This window comes from Candida theae (assembly GCF_024610275.1).
Source record: "Candida theae strain CBS 12239 chromosome Unknown scaffold30, whole genome shotgun sequence".
Lineage (NCBI taxonomy): Eukaryota > Fungi > Ascomycota > Pichiomycetes > Serinales > Debaryomycetaceae > Lodderomyces > Lodderomyces theae.
The window spans coordinates 15,037-33,168 of record NW_026261395.1 but is presented as its reverse complement, the minus strand read 5'-3'; the positions used below and the strand labels follow the sequence as shown (position 1 = coordinate 33,168).

General features: G+C 39.8%; 6 protein-coding genes across 6 annotated transcripts; 3 read left to right on the top strand and 3 right to left on the bottom strand. All coding sequences in view use genetic code 12, as the record gives it.

The window, feature by feature from the left end:
* Positions 1-1,826: 1,826 nt before the first annotated feature.
* STE23 (metalloendopeptidase) lies at positions 1,827-5,021 on the top strand (the record flags this gene model as incomplete). Its single annotated transcript, XM_051750989.1, has 1 exon — positions 1,827-5,021. One exon carries the CDS (start codon positions 1,827-1,829, stop codon positions 5,019-5,021), a length of 3,195 nt encoding a protein of 1,064 aa, XP_051609724.1.
* Positions 5,022-5,410: 389 nt separating this feature from the next.
* On the top strand, positions 5,411-7,672 carry KGF57_001749 (leucine-rich repeat domain-containing protein; the record flags this gene model as incomplete). Its single annotated transcript, XM_051750987.1, has 1 exon — positions 5,411-7,672. The coding sequence occupies one exon, from the start codon at positions 5,411-5,413 to the stop codon at positions 7,670-7,672; it is 2,262 nt and encodes a 753-aa protein (XP_051609723.1).
* Positions 7,673-7,763: 91 nt separating this feature from the next.
* KGF57_001748 (uncharacterized protein) lies at positions 7,764-9,155 on the bottom strand (the record flags this gene model as incomplete). The annotated part of the gene is made up of 1 exon (XM_051750986.1): positions 7,764-9,155. One exon carries the CDS (start codon positions 9,153-9,155, stop codon positions 7,764-7,766), a length of 1,392 nt encoding a protein of 463 aa, XP_051609722.1.
* A 1,859-nt stretch (positions 9,156-11,014) lies between these two features.
* KGF57_001747 (uncharacterized protein) lies at positions 11,015-12,805 on the bottom strand (the record flags this gene model as incomplete). Its single annotated transcript, XM_051750985.1, has 1 exon — positions 11,015-12,805. The coding sequence occupies one exon, from the start codon at positions 12,803-12,805 to the stop codon at positions 11,015-11,017; it is 1,791 nt and encodes a 596-aa protein (XP_051609721.1).
* A 215-nt stretch (positions 12,806-13,020) lies between these two features.
* Positions 13,021-14,181, top strand: RAV2 (Rav2p; the record flags this gene model as incomplete). Its single annotated transcript, XM_051750984.1, has 1 exon — positions 13,021-14,181. One exon carries the CDS (start codon positions 13,021-13,023, stop codon positions 14,179-14,181), a length of 1,161 nt encoding a protein of 386 aa, XP_051609720.1.
* An 836-nt stretch (positions 14,182-15,017) lies between these two features.
* Positions 15,018-17,896, bottom strand: KGF57_001745 (uncharacterized protein; the record flags this gene model as incomplete). The annotated part of the gene is made up of 3 exons (XM_051750983.1): positions 15,018-15,536; positions 15,606-17,794; positions 17,878-17,896. The coding sequence occupies 3 exons, from the start codon at positions 17,894-17,896 to the stop codon at positions 15,018-15,020; spliced, it is 2,727 nt and encodes a 908-aa protein (XP_051609719.1).
* Between the last annotated feature and the right edge of the window lie 236 nt (positions 17,897-18,132).

Genomic DNA, 18,132 nt, shown 5'->3' with positions numbered 1-18,132 from the left:
AAAAAAAAAAAAAAAAAAAAAAAAAAAAAAAAAAAAAAAAAAGAAAAAAAAAAAAGAAAAGCATATCCTCAGAACACCCTGATGGAATTGAAGAATGGGCGGAGGAAGCGGCAACTAAAACAATTGAAAGTTTCTTCCCGCTTTGTTTATATGTTGTTGTTTTCAAATTGTGGTTCGTTTTAGTGTGGTTGACACTGCATGTCGGGAAAAAGCTTTCAATTGCTTTCGGGTGTTTACTTATTCATTCATTTTCTTGGCTCGTGTTTGTGCAATAGCTTTAGTGCGCAAGTGCCACAAATCAAAATGACAGTGTTGAAACAATTCCCATAATGTGGTGTGAACCCCAATTTTCTTGGCAGCTGCAAGTACCAGGGAAGAATGGGTGGGGAGTCGGAGAAGTTAGGGAGAAGAGAGCTGAGGAATGCACTTTTACACAAACTGTCTATTGCTACACCACTTGGTGTTTAACCGCGGTTCAACTTTTGGTGAAACTTCTCTCCGTCTTCGATGGCCAGAAGTGATAAAAGTGAAATTCAGTGCAAGGAAAACCTTTGGTTGTTACTTCGTTGACCTCGATTTAGAATGTTATTGTTACTAATGCAGATTGGTGACCTTGGACATGATAGCGATTTGGGTGTAGACAACAAGTCCCCAATTCGTGAGGACTCCATCACAATAAATGATGGCGTTGTGGATGTATATGGACGGGTATTACATAGTCAATGCTACTGAAGTTAACTCTTGTATCGTAGTTTCTTTAACCTCTCCCATGAGCTCAAACTATTTTGAAATGTTGCAAAGAAACTAGCGCAAAATTTCCATGATTTGCTTACAGAGTATTCTTTTCTTATCGTTTTTCAAAACTAGTAAGGACGCGATATGCCATTTCCACCAATCAACAACGAGGGCACATTTTATTCAAAGTCGCACAAACAGTGATCTGCTCAATTGGTGTTGTGTCCGGTTTTATTTCTACGGCAGACTAGAATGCGACAAACAATAGTAGCTCCATAGATGTATATCACGATTGCCCAATAATATGCACCACTCTACCTAATATTGCTCATTTGTAGAACTCCAAGCAGTCAAAGTTGTGGGAAAAGCAACAAGTTAAAGCCATATTGCACGTGCTCAGATAAATAAGTCGGATGATTCATTTATTTTGCAACTATTTGCTTAACTAATGTAAAAGAACATCCCCGACCGATATATGTACAACACAAATACCCCAGTATTTGTGAAAGGAATGTGCTCTCGAGATCCTCAGTTCACCTCTTGCAGCAAAATATGAATATAGGCTGAGTTGATTGTCGAGTGAATGAGAGACTACTGCTTGGTTGTAAGTTAGATGCCACACTTTTTTACTGGTTTTCCACTACCCTTCCTCCTCGTCGACTCCAATGAAGGTGCTAGCTCTTCTGACACTCTGAAATAATTGGCTGTGCAACCACAAGGGTGATAGTAACCAACAAGGTATCAGCAGCCACCGCCGCATTCTATCATCCCCCATCTGATTGTTTTGTGCCACCAACGCCGAAGAGAGAAAAAGAAAAAACAAAGGTTTAAAGAAGAGCTCGCCTTTCGATAACGCCCCGTATTTGTCCCTCACATTTCCAACAAAGTTGATTTTCAACATTGGTTTCACATATACTAGAGCTTGCCTCCTTTTCATGGTCCTATTCTTCTGGTGTTGCACAAAATTTTATCTGCATAGTTTCATTGTGTCGACACTGGTTAAACACTTTACCACTTTTTACTACTACAGTCCCTCGTTATCCTTGTCAAACTTATTGAAAAGACCTTTTGCAACATCACCACAGTCCATCATGCCTGACCTCAAAGAGCAGTTCACTTTATTAGCTGATGATTCCAACATTGAAAAGCCACTTCTCGATGATAGGAAATATCGTTACTTGAAGCTTAAAAACGATATCAGAGTGTTGGTCATCAGTGATCCACACGCAGACAAGTCAGCAGCGTCGTTAGATGTCAATGTTGGGTCGTTTGCAGACAAGGCGTATAATGTCCCCGGTTTGGCTCATTTTTGCGAACACTTGTTATTCATGGGCACATCAAAGTACCCACTGGAAAACGAGTACTCCGACTATTTGGCCAAACACTCGGGGCATTCCAACGCCTACACTGCAGCAGAACATACCAACTACTACTTCCAGGTTGGATCAAATCACTTGGAGGGAGCGTTGGATAGGTTTGCCCAGTTTTTCATTTCACCATTGTTTAGCAAAAGTTGCAAAGATCGTGAGATAAACGCTGTTGATTCTGAAAATAAAAAAAATCTTCAAAATGACTTGTGGCGGTTGTACCAATTGGACAAGCTGTTGAGTAATGCCCGTCACCCATACAATGGATTCTCAACTGGCAACTTTGTCACTTTGCATACTGTACCCGAGCTGGAAGGAGTCAATGTGCGTGATGTCTTGATGAAATTCCACAGTGACAGATATTCTTCCAACTTGATGTCTTTGGTAATCCTAGGAAAAGAGAGTTTGGATGAGTTATCGACCTGGGCCATTGAAAAGTTTTCTGAAGTGACAGATAAAGGTTTGGCGAGACCTAGCTATGATGGCGAGTTGATTTACGAAAAAGACCAGATGCTCAAGCTCATCAAAGCAAAACCAGTCAAGGATATGCACCAAATGGATATAACTTTTATGATACCTGACGATTTGGAGAGCAAATGGGATTGCAAACCACAAAGTTATTTTTCACACTTGTTGGGTCACGAAAGTGAAGGCTCCATTTTGTTTTACCTCAAGAGTAAAGGCTGGGTTACCGAATTGTCTTCTGGGAATATGAAAGTCTGCCAGGGTAGCTCTTCGTACATTGTTGAGTTTCAATTGACTCCCGAGGGGTTGAGGAACTGGCAAGATATTGTCAAGACTACGTTTGATTACTTAAACCTTATTAAAGAGCAAGGACCGCAAAAGTGGATATGGGAGGAGATCAAGAGCATGTCAGAGGTCAATTTCAAGTTTAAGCAGAAATCAGATGCCGCGAATACGGCTTCCAAATTGAGCAGCTCTCTATACAAGTTTGACGAGTACATACCTGCTGACAGATTATTGAGCTCTTCTGTTGTAACTAGGTACGACCCTGAAGCTATCGGCACATTTGCGTCTTATTTGAATTGTGGAAACTTTCGCGTCACTTTGGTGTCCCCTGACTTTGAAGACCTTTCTCGGAAAGAAAAGTGGTATGGCACAGAGTACGAGGTGCAAGATATCCCAAAGGACTTGCTCGATCTGCTCAAAGCACCACCAACCACTCACAACCCCAAATTGCATTTCCCAGCACCGAACCCTTTTATTCCCACCAACTTTGACATACTTGGAAAGAAACTGGAGTCGCCACAAATTTTCCCTTATTTAGTATCTCACGATAACAAGATGAACCTTTGGTACAAACAAGATGATCAGTTTCAGGTGCCAAAGGGGACAATTGAAATTGTGTTTCATTTACCGGCCGCCAATGTTGATATAGAATCAGCAACAAAATCTGTCGTGTTTGCCGAAATGCTAGATGATCATTTGAATCAAGTTACTTATTTTGCATCGTTGGTTGGTTTGAGAGTTGGCATCAATTGTTGGCGAGATGGGTTTGCTATATATGTTAGTGGGTACAATCACAAGCTCCCAGTTCTTTTAAACAAGGTTTTGGATGAGTTTTTCAACTTTACGCCCAGTGCGGATAGATTTGCGCCATTGAAGTTCAAGTTGTTGAAAGAGTTTAAGAATGTTGGGTATCAAGTCCCTTATAATCAAATTGGCACGTATCATTTACAAGTTGTCAATGAAAAAGTGTACGATTATGATGACAAGATCAAAGTGTTGGAGAACTTGCAGTTCAACGACGTGGAGAAGTTTATCAAAAATTCAATTACCTCAGCCGGTGTGTTTGCAGAAGTGTTGGCTCATGGTAACTTTGACATCAACAATGCCACCGAGATTAGATCAACTATATCGAGACACTTGGATCTGATCAGTCCAATCATGCAGGAATATGACGAAAACAAGTTTCATTTGCAAAACTATGTGTTTCAACCGGGTGAAGTCACACGCTTCGAAGTTGACCTAAAGGATAAACACAATATCAACTCGTGTATTGAGTACTACTTGCAATTTAGCCCAACCAATGACGACGTAAAATTGAGGGTGCTTACCGATTTATTGGCAACAATCATTCGCGAACCTTGCTTCAATCAATTGCGAACAAAGGAGCAGTTGGGGTATGTTGTGTTTTCAGGGTTGAGAAAGGGGAGAACCTCTATTGGGTTTAGAATCTTGGTGCAGTCAGAGAGGTCTAGTGAGTATTTGGAGTACAGAATTGACGAATTCTTGACAAAGTTTGGCAAGTACGTGAACCATGAGTTGACTGATGAGAACTTTGACAAGTTCAAGCAAGCTTTGATTGATGCCAAATTGCAAAAAATCAAGCACTTGGGTGAGGAAACTAGCCGTTTATGGAATTCTATTACAGATGGGTATTATGAGTTTGATGCAAGGCAAAAGCATGCATCATTATTGGAGAAAATCACCAAAGAAGAGTTTATCAGATTTTTCAGTGAATATGTCACTGGAGTAGAAACCAACAACAACCAAAAAAGTGGCAAGTTTGTGTTGCACTTGAAATCACAGGTAAAGAACACAGTGCCGCATGCAAAACTAGTACAAAGTGCCTTAGCCAACTTTGGATACCGTCATGGGTACGAAGTTGGACATGAGTTTGTTGATGATTTGGTCAAAAAAGCGGATCTGACGTCCATCGACTTGATCGTTGAGGAATATATTGGAGAAGTTGAACGTGTGACAAAGACAACTTTGAATCAAGCACAAGTTGCGCAAGAGATCAAATCAGCTATAGAACATCCCGTACCAGAAGGATACCCTTGTGGAACTTTGGTCACCTCGATTGCAGAGTTCAGAAAAACCCACCAGTTGGGTGGATATCCTCGTCCAGTATCGCCGTTGACCAAGTTCTATTATGATCAATCACATTTATAGAGTAATTGGGCTAATTAGACAATGAAGTGCAATAGATATCCCTTAGTGGTCAATATTGAGGAGGGTTCTGTTCGGTGACTTTGGCTTGTCCAGCACCCTTAGTGTACTCTGCGTATAATAAGTAAATGGTTTTCTGACGAGTATCAAGTAACTACGTCCACTACCTGTTAGTAAATGAGATCTATTTGGCCTGTGTCTGTGGTGTCTGTGGTGTCTGTAGTGCGGGTGGTGGTACCTCATTATAAAAGTTGACTATTTTGTGAAAACACGTCTCGCTAACATTGACCTCTCATCAACACATTCCCCATTTCCACCAAACTTCAAAAATTGGCGAATGAGAAAAAAGATCCATGTGCTCCATTGATCCTATCATATATCATTAGCACGCGATGGTCTTTAGCCATTTTAATTTACTAGACAACTTGTCGGAAGATCTCTGGGGTCAGATACTTTCACATGTGGAAATATATGAAATTACTCAATTCTTCAAACGGAATTCTCAACCCTTTCTACAACGAAACCATAACATTAAGCCGGCTTTGAAGAGTTACATTCGAAATGCGGGGAGTTTCCTGTACTCGTGGGACCTGGATGCTACATATTTGTTTGACGACCAACCTCAGCCAAACAAGTTGGGTGGATTAAAACTTCAGTCCAAAAGTCAATTTCAAACACTATACGACTATTGCATTCGAGAAAAAGTGCCAGTTATTGCACATTTGTCTTATAAGAAGCACTCTACTGAGTATTTGTATGAGTTCAAAGACTTGATTGAGGAGTTACAACCAAGCTCGACAGTGAAATTGAGTGTCGAAATCTTATTCCTGAAGTACAAGAACAATTACGCCATTGATGTTGCTCAGTTGTTGAGCTTTCTCAAAAAAGCCAAAAGTAGCATTTACCTGTTTTCCATCGACCTTGGACAAGACGATGCACATTACAACAATGAGATAAACTTGAGTGACCTCAAAAATATTGAAATTTTGAAACTTTGCAATTGTTTCGTGAAAGGCTCCTTTTTGGAGTGTGACAACTTGAAGGACCTTACGTATGCGCCTGTGCCTAGCCAACAACCGCAATTTAGGATTTGGGAGTTACCGAAATTGTTGAGGAGGCTCTCGTTGAGGGGGACTCTTGATTTGGGCCAGTCGGTAGTTGAACCCCAGCCAATCTCATATCCCCAAATTGAAGAACTTGAGTTGCATTTGGATGGACCTGTGTCTCCTGGTTTAGTGACGAACTTATGCAAAATGATTTTACAATTGAGTGGTCCCTGGACTTCAAAGATAAAGATATCGAAATTTGATCACGATAGCGGGAGCTTCGACATATTTATTCCGTTTTTCAATACACATGTGAGGGAAAAGGAAATCACCTTGGAGTCTTTGTCATTGGTGCAAACCACAGCTCCACCGTTGAGTTTTCTACCTTTAACAGAATTGGAACTCGTCAAGATGGGAGACAATATTGGACTACTGCTGTGGAAGCTTCCCGTCACTTTGGAAAAATTAACACTTGTCAAGGTACATGAGAATGCCAGTCTAGTGTTGGAGATGCTTCCATTGCGATTACTGTACTTGCGTTTACTGCGGTGCAACATCAAATGGGAGGACGTTGATCTCAACTTTGCAAAATTTTCGAAATTGAAAGATCTTGAATTGTCAAGCTCTGATTTGGGGTCTATGGTTGAAAGGTGTGTGTTCCCCAAGTCTGTTGAAAGATTGAATCTAAGTGATAATTTTATCGTCTCCTTAGACAAGGTTACCTTCCCACCCAAAATGGAAAAGTTGGATATCACTTTCAATCACTTGAGAAGATTGGATGGGGCTTCCTACCCGGTGACTTTGAGGGATATCAATGCTTCATTTAATGAATTGGACGAAGTTGACCTCTTGGTGAATAGGAGTGGAGAGTTACTACAACTCGATAAATTACGCATAGACAGTAACAAGTACACACTTTCAAGATCTGCCTTGACCAAGCTACCTTCCAGTCTCAAGGAGTTTTCAATGTATGGAGGTGTACCACGTGTTCCGGTTGATGAAACTCTTTCTTCAACACAGGTACTTCCAGGTCAATACATGTTCACCAGTCTCGATCTACATGGGGTTGAATGGGGCAGCCACAAGCTTGAGTTCCCACAAACCTTGGAGGTGCTCGATTTATCTAGCAATGGGCTTTCCAAGTTTCCAAAGTCAGTTTTGGGGTTGCGTAATTTGCGGGTGTTGACCATGGAACTGAATGAACTCACACAGGTGTCAGTGCATTTTTCAACTACGTCAATTGAAGTGCTCAATCTTTCGTATAATCCACTATATGAACTTGACTTGAGTTTTCCTGCAACAGAAACTAATCTTCGAGTGTTGAAGTTGAATGATACTATGTTGCAAGCGTTTTCCATGGACAACCTTGGCCAACACAAGGGTGTTACACATCCAAGATTACACGAAATTGCGCTTAATGCTGATACAATTCTGCCGCCATTGATTGATATAGAGGCCTTGATTCCAACACTTCCCCAATCTACGAAATGCTTGTGGTACAAGAACACCAAACAGAAGAAATGGGGCGGTGTCAATTATGTGGTTTTGGTGAATGAGTTGCCGGATAAAGTAATCAAGGAGAAGCTGTTACATATTGTGCAAGCGTAGGTACCACGACATGTCGAAAGCCAAGAGGAAAACAGAGGCTTTTAAATGATGTGAATAAAGTCTAAATTATATCTTCTTAGCCTATCTTGAATTAAATTACATGATGAGCCACTAAGTTGGGCATACCCCAACAACGATAACCCAATGGCTTGGCCAAGTAACATATTCCTTCAGTTTCAATTCCATCATAGCCCTCCATTCTGTCCCAAGTAGTTCCGATTATATAACTAGTTGGGAAAATGGCACCTTGTTTGAAAATGTAGGATTTGAAGAAAAGAACAGCACCACCAACAGAGTCCAACGGAACTATATAACTTAATTTCTGTTGTTCAATAGTCAAGTCCTGCTTATTGTCCATGTTGACAAAATGAAACATCTCCAGTTCAACATCACGAGGTACATAATCAACCTGGTCCCATTTGTTTTCATCCATCAATTGTAATTGTTCCGGAGTGGGTTTGGTTCGTTTACCCCGCCATGAATTACGGTCATAGTCCGAGGTCTCGCCTCTTGTAATACGAGGGACAATTATATCCTTTTTGGATCCAACTAGGAATTGAATGAATTTGGAAGCATGTTCAAATTCTGAAATGTCGGAATCGAGGAATAAGGTGTATGTTTCCAATGAGAGGACGTTTGATATGAGGTAGTTTCGACATCTAGCAATCAATCTTCTTCTTAATCGCTGTTTGTTGTCGTCGTGTCGGTTTTCTCTAGATAATCCATCTCCATCGGTGCTGCCAGTGGATGGAAGGTGTTCTAGATCAGGTGCAGAAACAACGGTGATTGTTCTAAAGTACTTGAAAAGCTCACTGTCATAATCATGAATATACTGTTGAATATTTTCAAACTCGGTGATGTAGTTTGTTGATAGTCCCAAGTTGAAATGGAAATCTGGTTGGTTGTCGACTATAGTTTGTATTGATTTCATGAAATCCACAAATACACGATTATTGCCATATGGGTTATCTTTGCCGATAGCTGAAAGGATAAGAATGGAAGGTTTTTCATTGATGGTGGTATATTTATTCGTTGGTTTTGCTTCGGTTTCTTTCTGTTCTTGTTCCAGGCGGGGGATATGTTGCGGTTGTTGCTCATAAACTACCTTGAATGAATTTGATGTTGTGTCGTAGTACGAGTATTTGAAGAATTGTTGATGGCTTGTTGATTCACCAGTTGGTTTGCTTTGTATGGTTGAGGATGTAGAGGTGGAGGTGCCACTGGTCGAGCTGCTGCTAGCTTCACTGGTTGTTGCCAATGCAGGTGCTGCCGTGGCTGTGTTGGCCTCTTCAGTGGCTTTCGAGGCTGTGGGCTTCTTTGTTTCGATTGAGGTGAAAAGTTTCAACTCAGATTGTTGTGAGGTATACCCTCTAAAGTTGCTTAGTGAGTGCCTATTGATATTCAAAAATGATATAGTTGAAAGTATGAGTAGGAAAACGACTATTGCAATAAATGTACGTTGTTGCGTTCTTAATGTAGCCATGCTTTGGTACCTTCAAAGTTAAAGAAAAAAGAAGGGGATATTTGCAAAAACGGGTAAAGCAACGATTAAAGAGAAATGAAGGGGGAGACAGTTCTATATGTATGGTGTAAGAGGAGCTTGATTTATTAGCAAAAAGGGAAGTAGGGAGCGGAGCTGTTATTACCATTGTTGTGCATGTTTATTTCCGTATGGATGGGATAATTCTGGCGGTAAACACCTTTTCTCACTCTATTGTTTTCCGCTTTGTGTCATTAGAATATGCAACAGTGCAGCGTGTGTTTCGTATGCAGGGGGGGGTTTCTTTTAACTCAATTTTTGTTTATTTACAATGTGTGTGTTTCTATTTATATATACTGAGATGTACATATATATATATATATATATAAATAGTCACTTACTGACTCTCTTTCTGGCCCCCTCTTTCTTGGTTAAAATTACATTAGGAGAAGATATTGGAGGCAAGTAGGAGAAGGTGGTACGAATGATAACTGTCCACTTTACAGTGTTTTCTTTTTTTTTCCCCTTCGTTTCGGGCTTATTGATGGATCTAATATACCACGCTGTGTCTGTATAGTACAACAATAGGGAGTCGTGCAGATACATTTAGTCCCTTTTGTTTGTGTATAATCTGTACCCTGCAAACAATGTGGCTATATCCACTTGTATATTGGATTATTGTTTTGCAACGAGAACGGCGCCAATAGATGATACTAGTGTTTGGTAAAAGGGATGATTCTTGCAAGTTCATTTAATTGCATCTTCGTGGATGCTAAAAGCAGCACCAGCGCTTAAGCAGAACGGTCACAAGATCTCCAGGGGGGGTTGTGACTTGATTAAAAAAAACAAAAACAAAAAACAAAATTTAAAAAAATAGATTTGCCACTGCTGTGGAACTCTTATTTGGCGAAACCTTAAATTTAACTATATCGGGTGTAACAAGTTCTAGGTATCAAAAAGGTCAATGTATGGATAATTATGGATAACATGGAGTGTTGACGAGCTTTAATTTCTCTAGATTGTATGCATTGTTTAGAACTGTGTTTGATTATTTGCTTGAGTTAAAGGGAAACGACCAACACCCACGTGGGGCTTTCTTTGCAGTAAAAAAAAAAAAAAGAAGTCATTATTGTGAAGTTATTGTTGATAAAGGAGTTTGTGTATTTGGTATATTTGATTTGTGTAGTTTGTGATTATCAATACAAGGCTTAGTTTTTGGGTAAACCAAATCTTTAGATCTTGCATAACTCACATANAAAAAAAAAAAAAGAAAGTCATTATTGTGAAGTTATTGTTGATAAAGGAGTTTGTGTGTTTGGTATATTTGATTTGTGTAGTTTGTGATTATCAATACAAGGCTTAGTTTTTGGGTAAACCAAATCTTTAGATCTTGCATAACTCACATACAATACAAATACACACTACATTCCACACTTACCACAACACAATACAATCCACACCAAAGCAAACCAAAGCAAATCATTGCACTCTAGAAAAAGAGAAATTAGATCCACCGCCTATACGTGTAGAATCAGGAAAGAACAATCAGCAGCGAAAAAGCATGTCTTCAGAACCGTTTCCAATAATCTAAATCATACTTCGTACGACTGACCCCGGAATCTGTAATACTGTGGTTGAGTGCATAGCTGTACACCCCCTAGTGGGTGGCTTAAAACAATTCTTATCTTGTAACATTGAAATCTTATCTTGGGTCTCAACTTAGAACCTTCGTTTCTTATCACCTAGTGTAACTTGTGCAACAGTCTTACATTACAGTTTATCCACTACTCCCAAATCTACTCAGTACGAACAAACTACTAAAATGATAGGCTATGTTACCTATCTATCATCAATTAGCACACTCAGTCCTCTTCTTCATCACTTGTATACCACTCCCTTGGTTCATCATTCAAATCTCTAATCAAAATAGACAAATCTTCTCTAAATTCCCATCCAGCATCTTCGTCAGATTCCTCTGTATCTATGCCTTCGTCACTATCTTCTTCATCGCTGTCGCCATCATCTTCTCCTTCTTCCTCCCCCTCGTCCACTTCAATTACGAAAGTATCATCGTCGTCCTCGTTATACAAGTCGTCAATATCAGTCTCACTCAATCCTTCATCCTGAGCTCTTTTTCTTTCCACCTTGGCAATGAACGCGTCCAATTCATCATCAATTTCTTCAGGAACATACTCCTCGTCTTCATCGGAGTCATCTCCATCGTTGTGATCAAATGGCTTTATACTATCGGAAAAACTCCAAAATTGATCCAATTCACCCTTGGCAAAACTGTATCCAGTAATTCCCAACAACAAACTTGGCACAATATACAACAATGCAGGCTGTCCCGTTTGAAACACATTGAGTGCCACCAAAGTTGCAATGATTCCTATGGAATAAAAGATTAAACTAACGGTGAAATATGGTGTTGGATAATTTGTCAAATGATGAAATGGTTCATCAGTATTTTTCTTGTAGTGTCTGGCAACATCAAATCGTAAACACAAGTTGCATAGCAAGCCAGGTATAACAATATCTCCCAATCCCAAAATACTGAGGCCCGAATCATACAATTTGGGAATTGATAACTTCATAGGTACATCCATCTTTGTGGCCACAGTCATCATAATCTCAGTACCAAAAACAAAGTAAATGTCATAGAAAAACAATCCCAATAATAAACCATACGCCAACTTGAAATTTGTCAATTGAAATTGTGAAAAGGATGAAATAACAAAATTAAAGGCAATGAAATTGCTCCATTTCCAACTGGTGTAGTTTTTATAAAATGTGTAGCTAATGAAAAGCGATGCTGGCAATAAAAGTAAAAATTTTAGATCAAACACACCATCAAACTCAAATGCACCCGATTGCAAATCCGTTTCGCCAAATATGGTCAATTTCTGGTCCTCAATGTACTGCTTGAGTTTTAAAGTCTTGACCACCTTCTTTGCTGCTGGATCATCCTCGGAATCGTCATCTGTTTTCTTTCCCTTGGTGTTCTCACCCTCATCGATAAACTTGTCAAGGTCAATATTCTCCAATACACCAAGAGGAAACAACTCTTGATCTTTGGCAATGGCAAATCTATACCTCTCAAACACTGCTCGTGAATCCTTCCCAAAAAGATGTGTGACTCTCCTCGCCGCCATAGTCAACAATGTATTGAATGTAAAGTATGTATTTGCTGGCGTTAACAAGATAAAGTACCACTTGATGATGGAACTGATTGAAATTTTATTCTTGAGGCAATAATACATCCCCGAAATGGCCAATCCAGCAACAACTGGAAACATAAACACGTGAGTCCACGTTAATTCCAGTATTCCAATCAGTTCCAAACCGAATTTATTCGTAATGAAATATCTGGAATTGTCCATATCGGTTGGATCAAAATTTTCATTTGAATACATGTCGTCTCTTGGATCTCCAGCATCTTTAGGTTTGGATATGGTTGAGTACGATCCTATCGTGATCAATGTCAACGAAAAGCACAATATCAAAACCACCGTGGCGAGCTCTTGTAAGATCCATGATTGTAAATCAAGATTTAGCAATGACAGCGAAGTGGCAGTTGCATTTGTATTGTTCAAAACAGTTGAATTGTGCAAGTTTAGCAAATCAGACTCGATCGAGGTGATGCTGTAGTTCATTATGCAAAATTGACGTGCAAAAGAGTGGTGATTTGCTTTGTATGGCTAAAACCGTCGCGTAAAATATTTGTGTTTTTGACAGAAGATGAGAAAGATCCACCTGCATACCAACAACAGCACCAACAACAACAACAACAACAACAACAACAACAGCACCAACAGTTTCTCCATTCATCTACCTTTTCCATCATTCTGATTTCTAGTACAACCGAAAGATGAACTTGTTCCAGCTGAACCAAGATCAACAAACATTTGCAAACTTGGTTTCCAAAATACAACAGCAACAAGATGATCGTGAACTACATTGGTTGGTATCGCTGGTTATCTTGCCCGAATTCCCACAAATCATTGAAGCATTAACTATATGTTCAAATTTGCTAATGTTCAACTCTCCACAACAACCAGATCCTAGCAGCAAGATTCAAAAAGGCCCCCCTATAAAGTTACCTGTGTCATCGGGAACCCAAGACAACTTGAAGGGTATCATTGTTAGAGATGGTGCATTCATTACCGAATTTACTGTAGCGGTCAGAGATCACTATCTAAACAAGGTATTCCACAAGTTGAAATTGAAAAAGCCTGTACTATTGGAGCAAATCATCAATGCCAATAGTGCCATCGATGCATCGATCATGTTGATCAACCAACTATCTGAATTCACTGACGTGAAAGTGCTCGATCATGACGCTACGCATAAAAAGTTGATTGACGAATTTCAGCGCCTACTATCCAGTATACAGACAGCAAAGACGAATTTACAACTTCCAACAGACCCAGGCTTGGTTTTCCCTGAAAAAGTTACCAATGGCCAAGTTTTCGAACCTGAGCTACCAAACACCATCCCCATTGACTTTTATCTCAACCAAGCAGAGATTTGCGTCGATTTGAAAAGTTTGTCACGAGTAATGGAAAAACCATGGGGTGATATCGATCCGCACACCGGTCAATCTTATGTTGACAAGGTTCGAGAACAAATGAAACTTCCTCCATCATCTGCCAATAGCATAAGAGGATCAACGGGACAGAAACATCTGTCTTCGGACGTCAGCTCGGTCGTAAGTGGTGCTCCTAGTTTGCAAACAGGTAAGGAAAATGAGAAAGTCAATAACTTGCTTCCCGACTACGATTCGCATGACAAGCATGAGACGAGTAGCTTTTTCAACAATGTGATGAGTCATATACTGTTGAAACCGAAACATGATGCACAGGATTATATCACGAGGTGTGTAACGTATAACAAAATGGTTGTGATGATCAAATCGAAAATTGAAGTTTCGTCTGAGGATCCGGTCTTGGTCAGCTGTTTTACAAAGTTGGATTCAATTGAATACTTGATAACAAATTTCTTGCATAGCTTGAGCAATTTGGTTGGATGAGGCTGCTGTTGTAGGAAAGAAGTGTTACTGGGATGTAAAAGGCGGCATCGATTGGAGATGGTTAGAAACGCGGAAAGGGGGGAGGGGGGTTACGGGTGAGTGAGGGATAAATGAACGGTACTTAGATATACTACACTAGTCACAAACGACACTTTAGATAAATGCATTGAAATTTTGCTGTTGGCGGTCCTCAGAGAGTGATTTGACCTGTTGTTGCAAATTGCAAAGATGGACAAATATACTCGATTGTTTTCCTTTTGCTATATGTCATCGTCTTTACGATTGGCAACATTTACTGCTATGAGAAATTGTCGAATTGTACTTTGTCTCTATGAAGGAAGGGAAAGAATCTTGTCAGAAAGTAATCCTTATATAGGGTCAATTATTGAGAGGTAGTGAACCGATGATTTTCCAAGTTAGCTGTCAATTGCAGCAGTTGTGGTTTTAGTAGTGTTAGATGGCATTGTTAGTAATACAGATGGTGTTATCGTGTTTATTCAATTTTACTTTCTATACACTAAATTTCAAACGGAAGTCTTTCATTACTAATTACTATCTCAAAGTTCGAATCTGTTAGTCCTTATAAATTTCCTCTGAGCTTGACGCCTTACCTTCAAAAGGCACTGCGTTGTAATTTTACACAATTTACGAGCTCAGCATCGTAGCATAATGGCACCAGGTTGCAGTTTTAAGTGGGTTATGAGCTTGAAGCCACCCCACCATACCACCGTATTTCCGTTTTAGGTAGGTTGTCAGCTGTGTATATTTACACATGTGTATATTTATCTACAAACTCTACGACTCTTGTTTCCGCATTCATTCCCTACATTCACAAATCATCTATTCTCATCGCTTATCCACTCCCAAACTTTCATAATTTCACCGTGATTCTCTGTAATCCTGCTCACAACATTTGTATTGTGCTCCACTTTATTCCCAACAAAGTTCCACAACCTTACACGCTCACTCAAATCGTCTTCGCTACTCAAAATCAAATCCCTCAATTGATTAGCACCAATGTATCGATTAATGCTGGAGTTTTCACTAGCAATTCTGGCTTGATTTGCCAACTTGTCCAATACTTCTTGATACAAAATGTCAATCTTGATCTTTTCCAATTGGTGTCGTCTAAATTTAAATTGTATAGCCTTGAATGCAATCACTGATAATACTAATGTTAGTATCCAATATTTGTATCGAGAAATGTTTCCCATTATACTGCTGCGGATTTGACATTTCAAGCTAATGTTTGATAAGGACGTTGATCGAAGAATTTCGATTTTGTCCTGAACCTTGCCTTCCGAGTTGTTAGTGTTAGATGGGGATTGTCCTGGCGGTAAATCTGCAAGTCTGATCTAGATAGATTAGTTAGTATTGAAGTTCAAATGACTGAAAAAATCTGAATTTTTTTAAAAAGTTCGTACTTGCCTTAACGTGATATCGGGTTCTTTTTTCAATTCAACAATTGATCTCGACCAAAGTTCCTCAAATTCCTCAGTAGTGATGTATGGCGCCTTCATCGACAACAACAAATCATGCAATTCTTGCACAGAAATTCCACTTTTGACATCATCAGAGCCTACACCGCACTCAACAGCTGCGTTTCTGCTGCGCAACAAATCGAGTGCAACATCGATCATAATCTCCAATTTCTCGGCTTTTTTCGTATCGGGCACACATTTCTTGTGTCCTGGTAAAACAAAGTCGTACCATGGCTTGTGCTCCATGAAATCTTCAAAACATCCCAACTCTAAATTGGTAAAGCATCGAGCATGTGGTGGACAAGGGACGCAACTGGGTTTGCAATAGGTATCAAGGACATTGCCAAGTTTCTCAATCAATGTAACGGATGAATCTTCAAATGTGGGTTGATCAATCTCTTGTCCACAGTAGCCAACCAAGTACTTTTGTTCATAGTACCAGTATCCAAACAATGCAGACAAAATGACCAGAATCCAAGTAACAAAGGTGATGGCTGTAGAAACCAGGAATAAACCATCAGTGTATTCAATAGAGTGCTCCACATCGGCCTGGCTATTGTCAATGGTCAGTTTTTGTTCTTCCTCCTCAACCTCCCTCTTCTCCTCGTCATCATCATCATCGGAATCCAGAATATTTTGGGTTGAGTTGAGCGACAACAATCTTGGTTTAGGTGTCAATGCAAGCTTCCCAAGTGGTGTTCTTATCCTGGGTGTCTTCTTGGCTGATTTTGGTGTGACACTTCTCCTTGATGATTCGCTCGATTTTGGTGTTGCTTTTGGGACTGGTGTAGTATGTTTGCTTGGAGTTTGAGAAGTCTTCTTCTTCTTTTTACTTGACGTAGAAGTGGGTGTTTTTGTAGATTTCCCTTCTCCTTGATCATCAACCATAATTGCTCTTGTTGGAGTAAAGTCTCTGCTTGTAGATCTCACGTTGCTACTCAATTCTTGCGCACTGCCATTACGTTGTTCGCTCTGCAAATTGTACAATCCTTGACTATTTCCAACTGACGCAGCATCATCACCCAGATTAACATTCTGATTGACCTGTTGCAACTGCGCAGGAACAACCGGTGGTTGAAACCCTTGTATTGTGATTCCCAACAGTTTTGCCAAATCATTGTCGACTGTGGGTGATTGGGTAGTGCGTCGTGACTTTGACTTCGCATCTTTCTCAGTCTTTATAGGAGTGTTGGAACTGTGTCTCTGTTTAACTATGTTCAACTGCTTATCAAAATTATCCATTTCCTCTTGCAATGAATTGAATGACTTTTGTTGGGTGGTGGATACAGGCAACGCCTTATTAGGCTTTGTTGAAGGTGTCCGGGGAGATTGTGTGGTAAGATCTTTTGCTTGCTTCTCTTGAGAAAAACTTTTGTCATGCTCCTTCTTGTCCAATGACGAATAGTTGAGAATATCAGAGTCACTGTCATCAAAGATTGACTTGCTTGGAGATTTGGTAATGCGCGATTTGTTGCTTGTGGCAGTTGGTGATTTCAATCTCTTTGCAGATTCTTCGTCATCTTTATTGTTCAACTTTCTCTTTCTTGATGGTTTGGAAGACTCTTTCCTTGATTGAAAGACATTTTGATCGCTAAAAGAGCTGAGATTTTCCGTGGCATCGGATTCGGAATCATCAATCTCTGATTCGTCCTCTGCTTTAGAAGTTTCATGTTCAGTGTGTTCTTCTGTCTTTATTTCACTCTCTTTTTCCCTCTGCTCCTCTTTTTCAACTCGTTTCTTATTCCTCCTTGTTGAAACTTTGTCATCTTTGTTTTTGGATTCCTTCTTGACCTTGGGTTTTACGACTTTGGCATGATCAGTGTTGATTTTGGACTTCTCGGGAGTAGGTTCAGCAGTGCTACTCTTTTTTGTCTTTTTATCTCCCCTGGGTGTCAATTTGTCTTCCCTTTCATCTGCTTCCTCGTCATTGTCAGTAGCATTGAGAAATCCGTGATCATGAGAGTTGCCAATTCTTGCGTTGTATTCAGCAAGTAATGTAGACGCTTTTGGCGCAATCTCATCTTGAAAAATTTCCACCAACTCTGACTTTTTGGCGCTGCTTGGATACAAAACATTGTGTGAATTTAATATGTTCCTGAGCTTCGCCACCGTGACTGAAGACGGGTCAAATCCTGAGGCAATGTTAGTATACGTTTTGATTCATGATAGCGCATGCTGCTAAAAAAAGGCGAGTGTTTGCACACAATATACATACCAGGCTGTAAATAATCCATATCTTTTACACCTTGAGTAGCACTGGGTAGAGAAAAGGGCTCAATAACAGTACGATTTGTTGTGATATCGAATGAAATACGTGGTGAAAGGTATCTTTCCATTTTTTTTTATTTTTTATTTTTTTTATTTTTTATTTTTGCTTTTTTCTGGTTTGTTGTGATGTTGTTTGTTTACTGTTTGTGGTTTTCAACCGCGTATTGAGGAAGGAAGGAACACGTTACATCACTTCATCAAT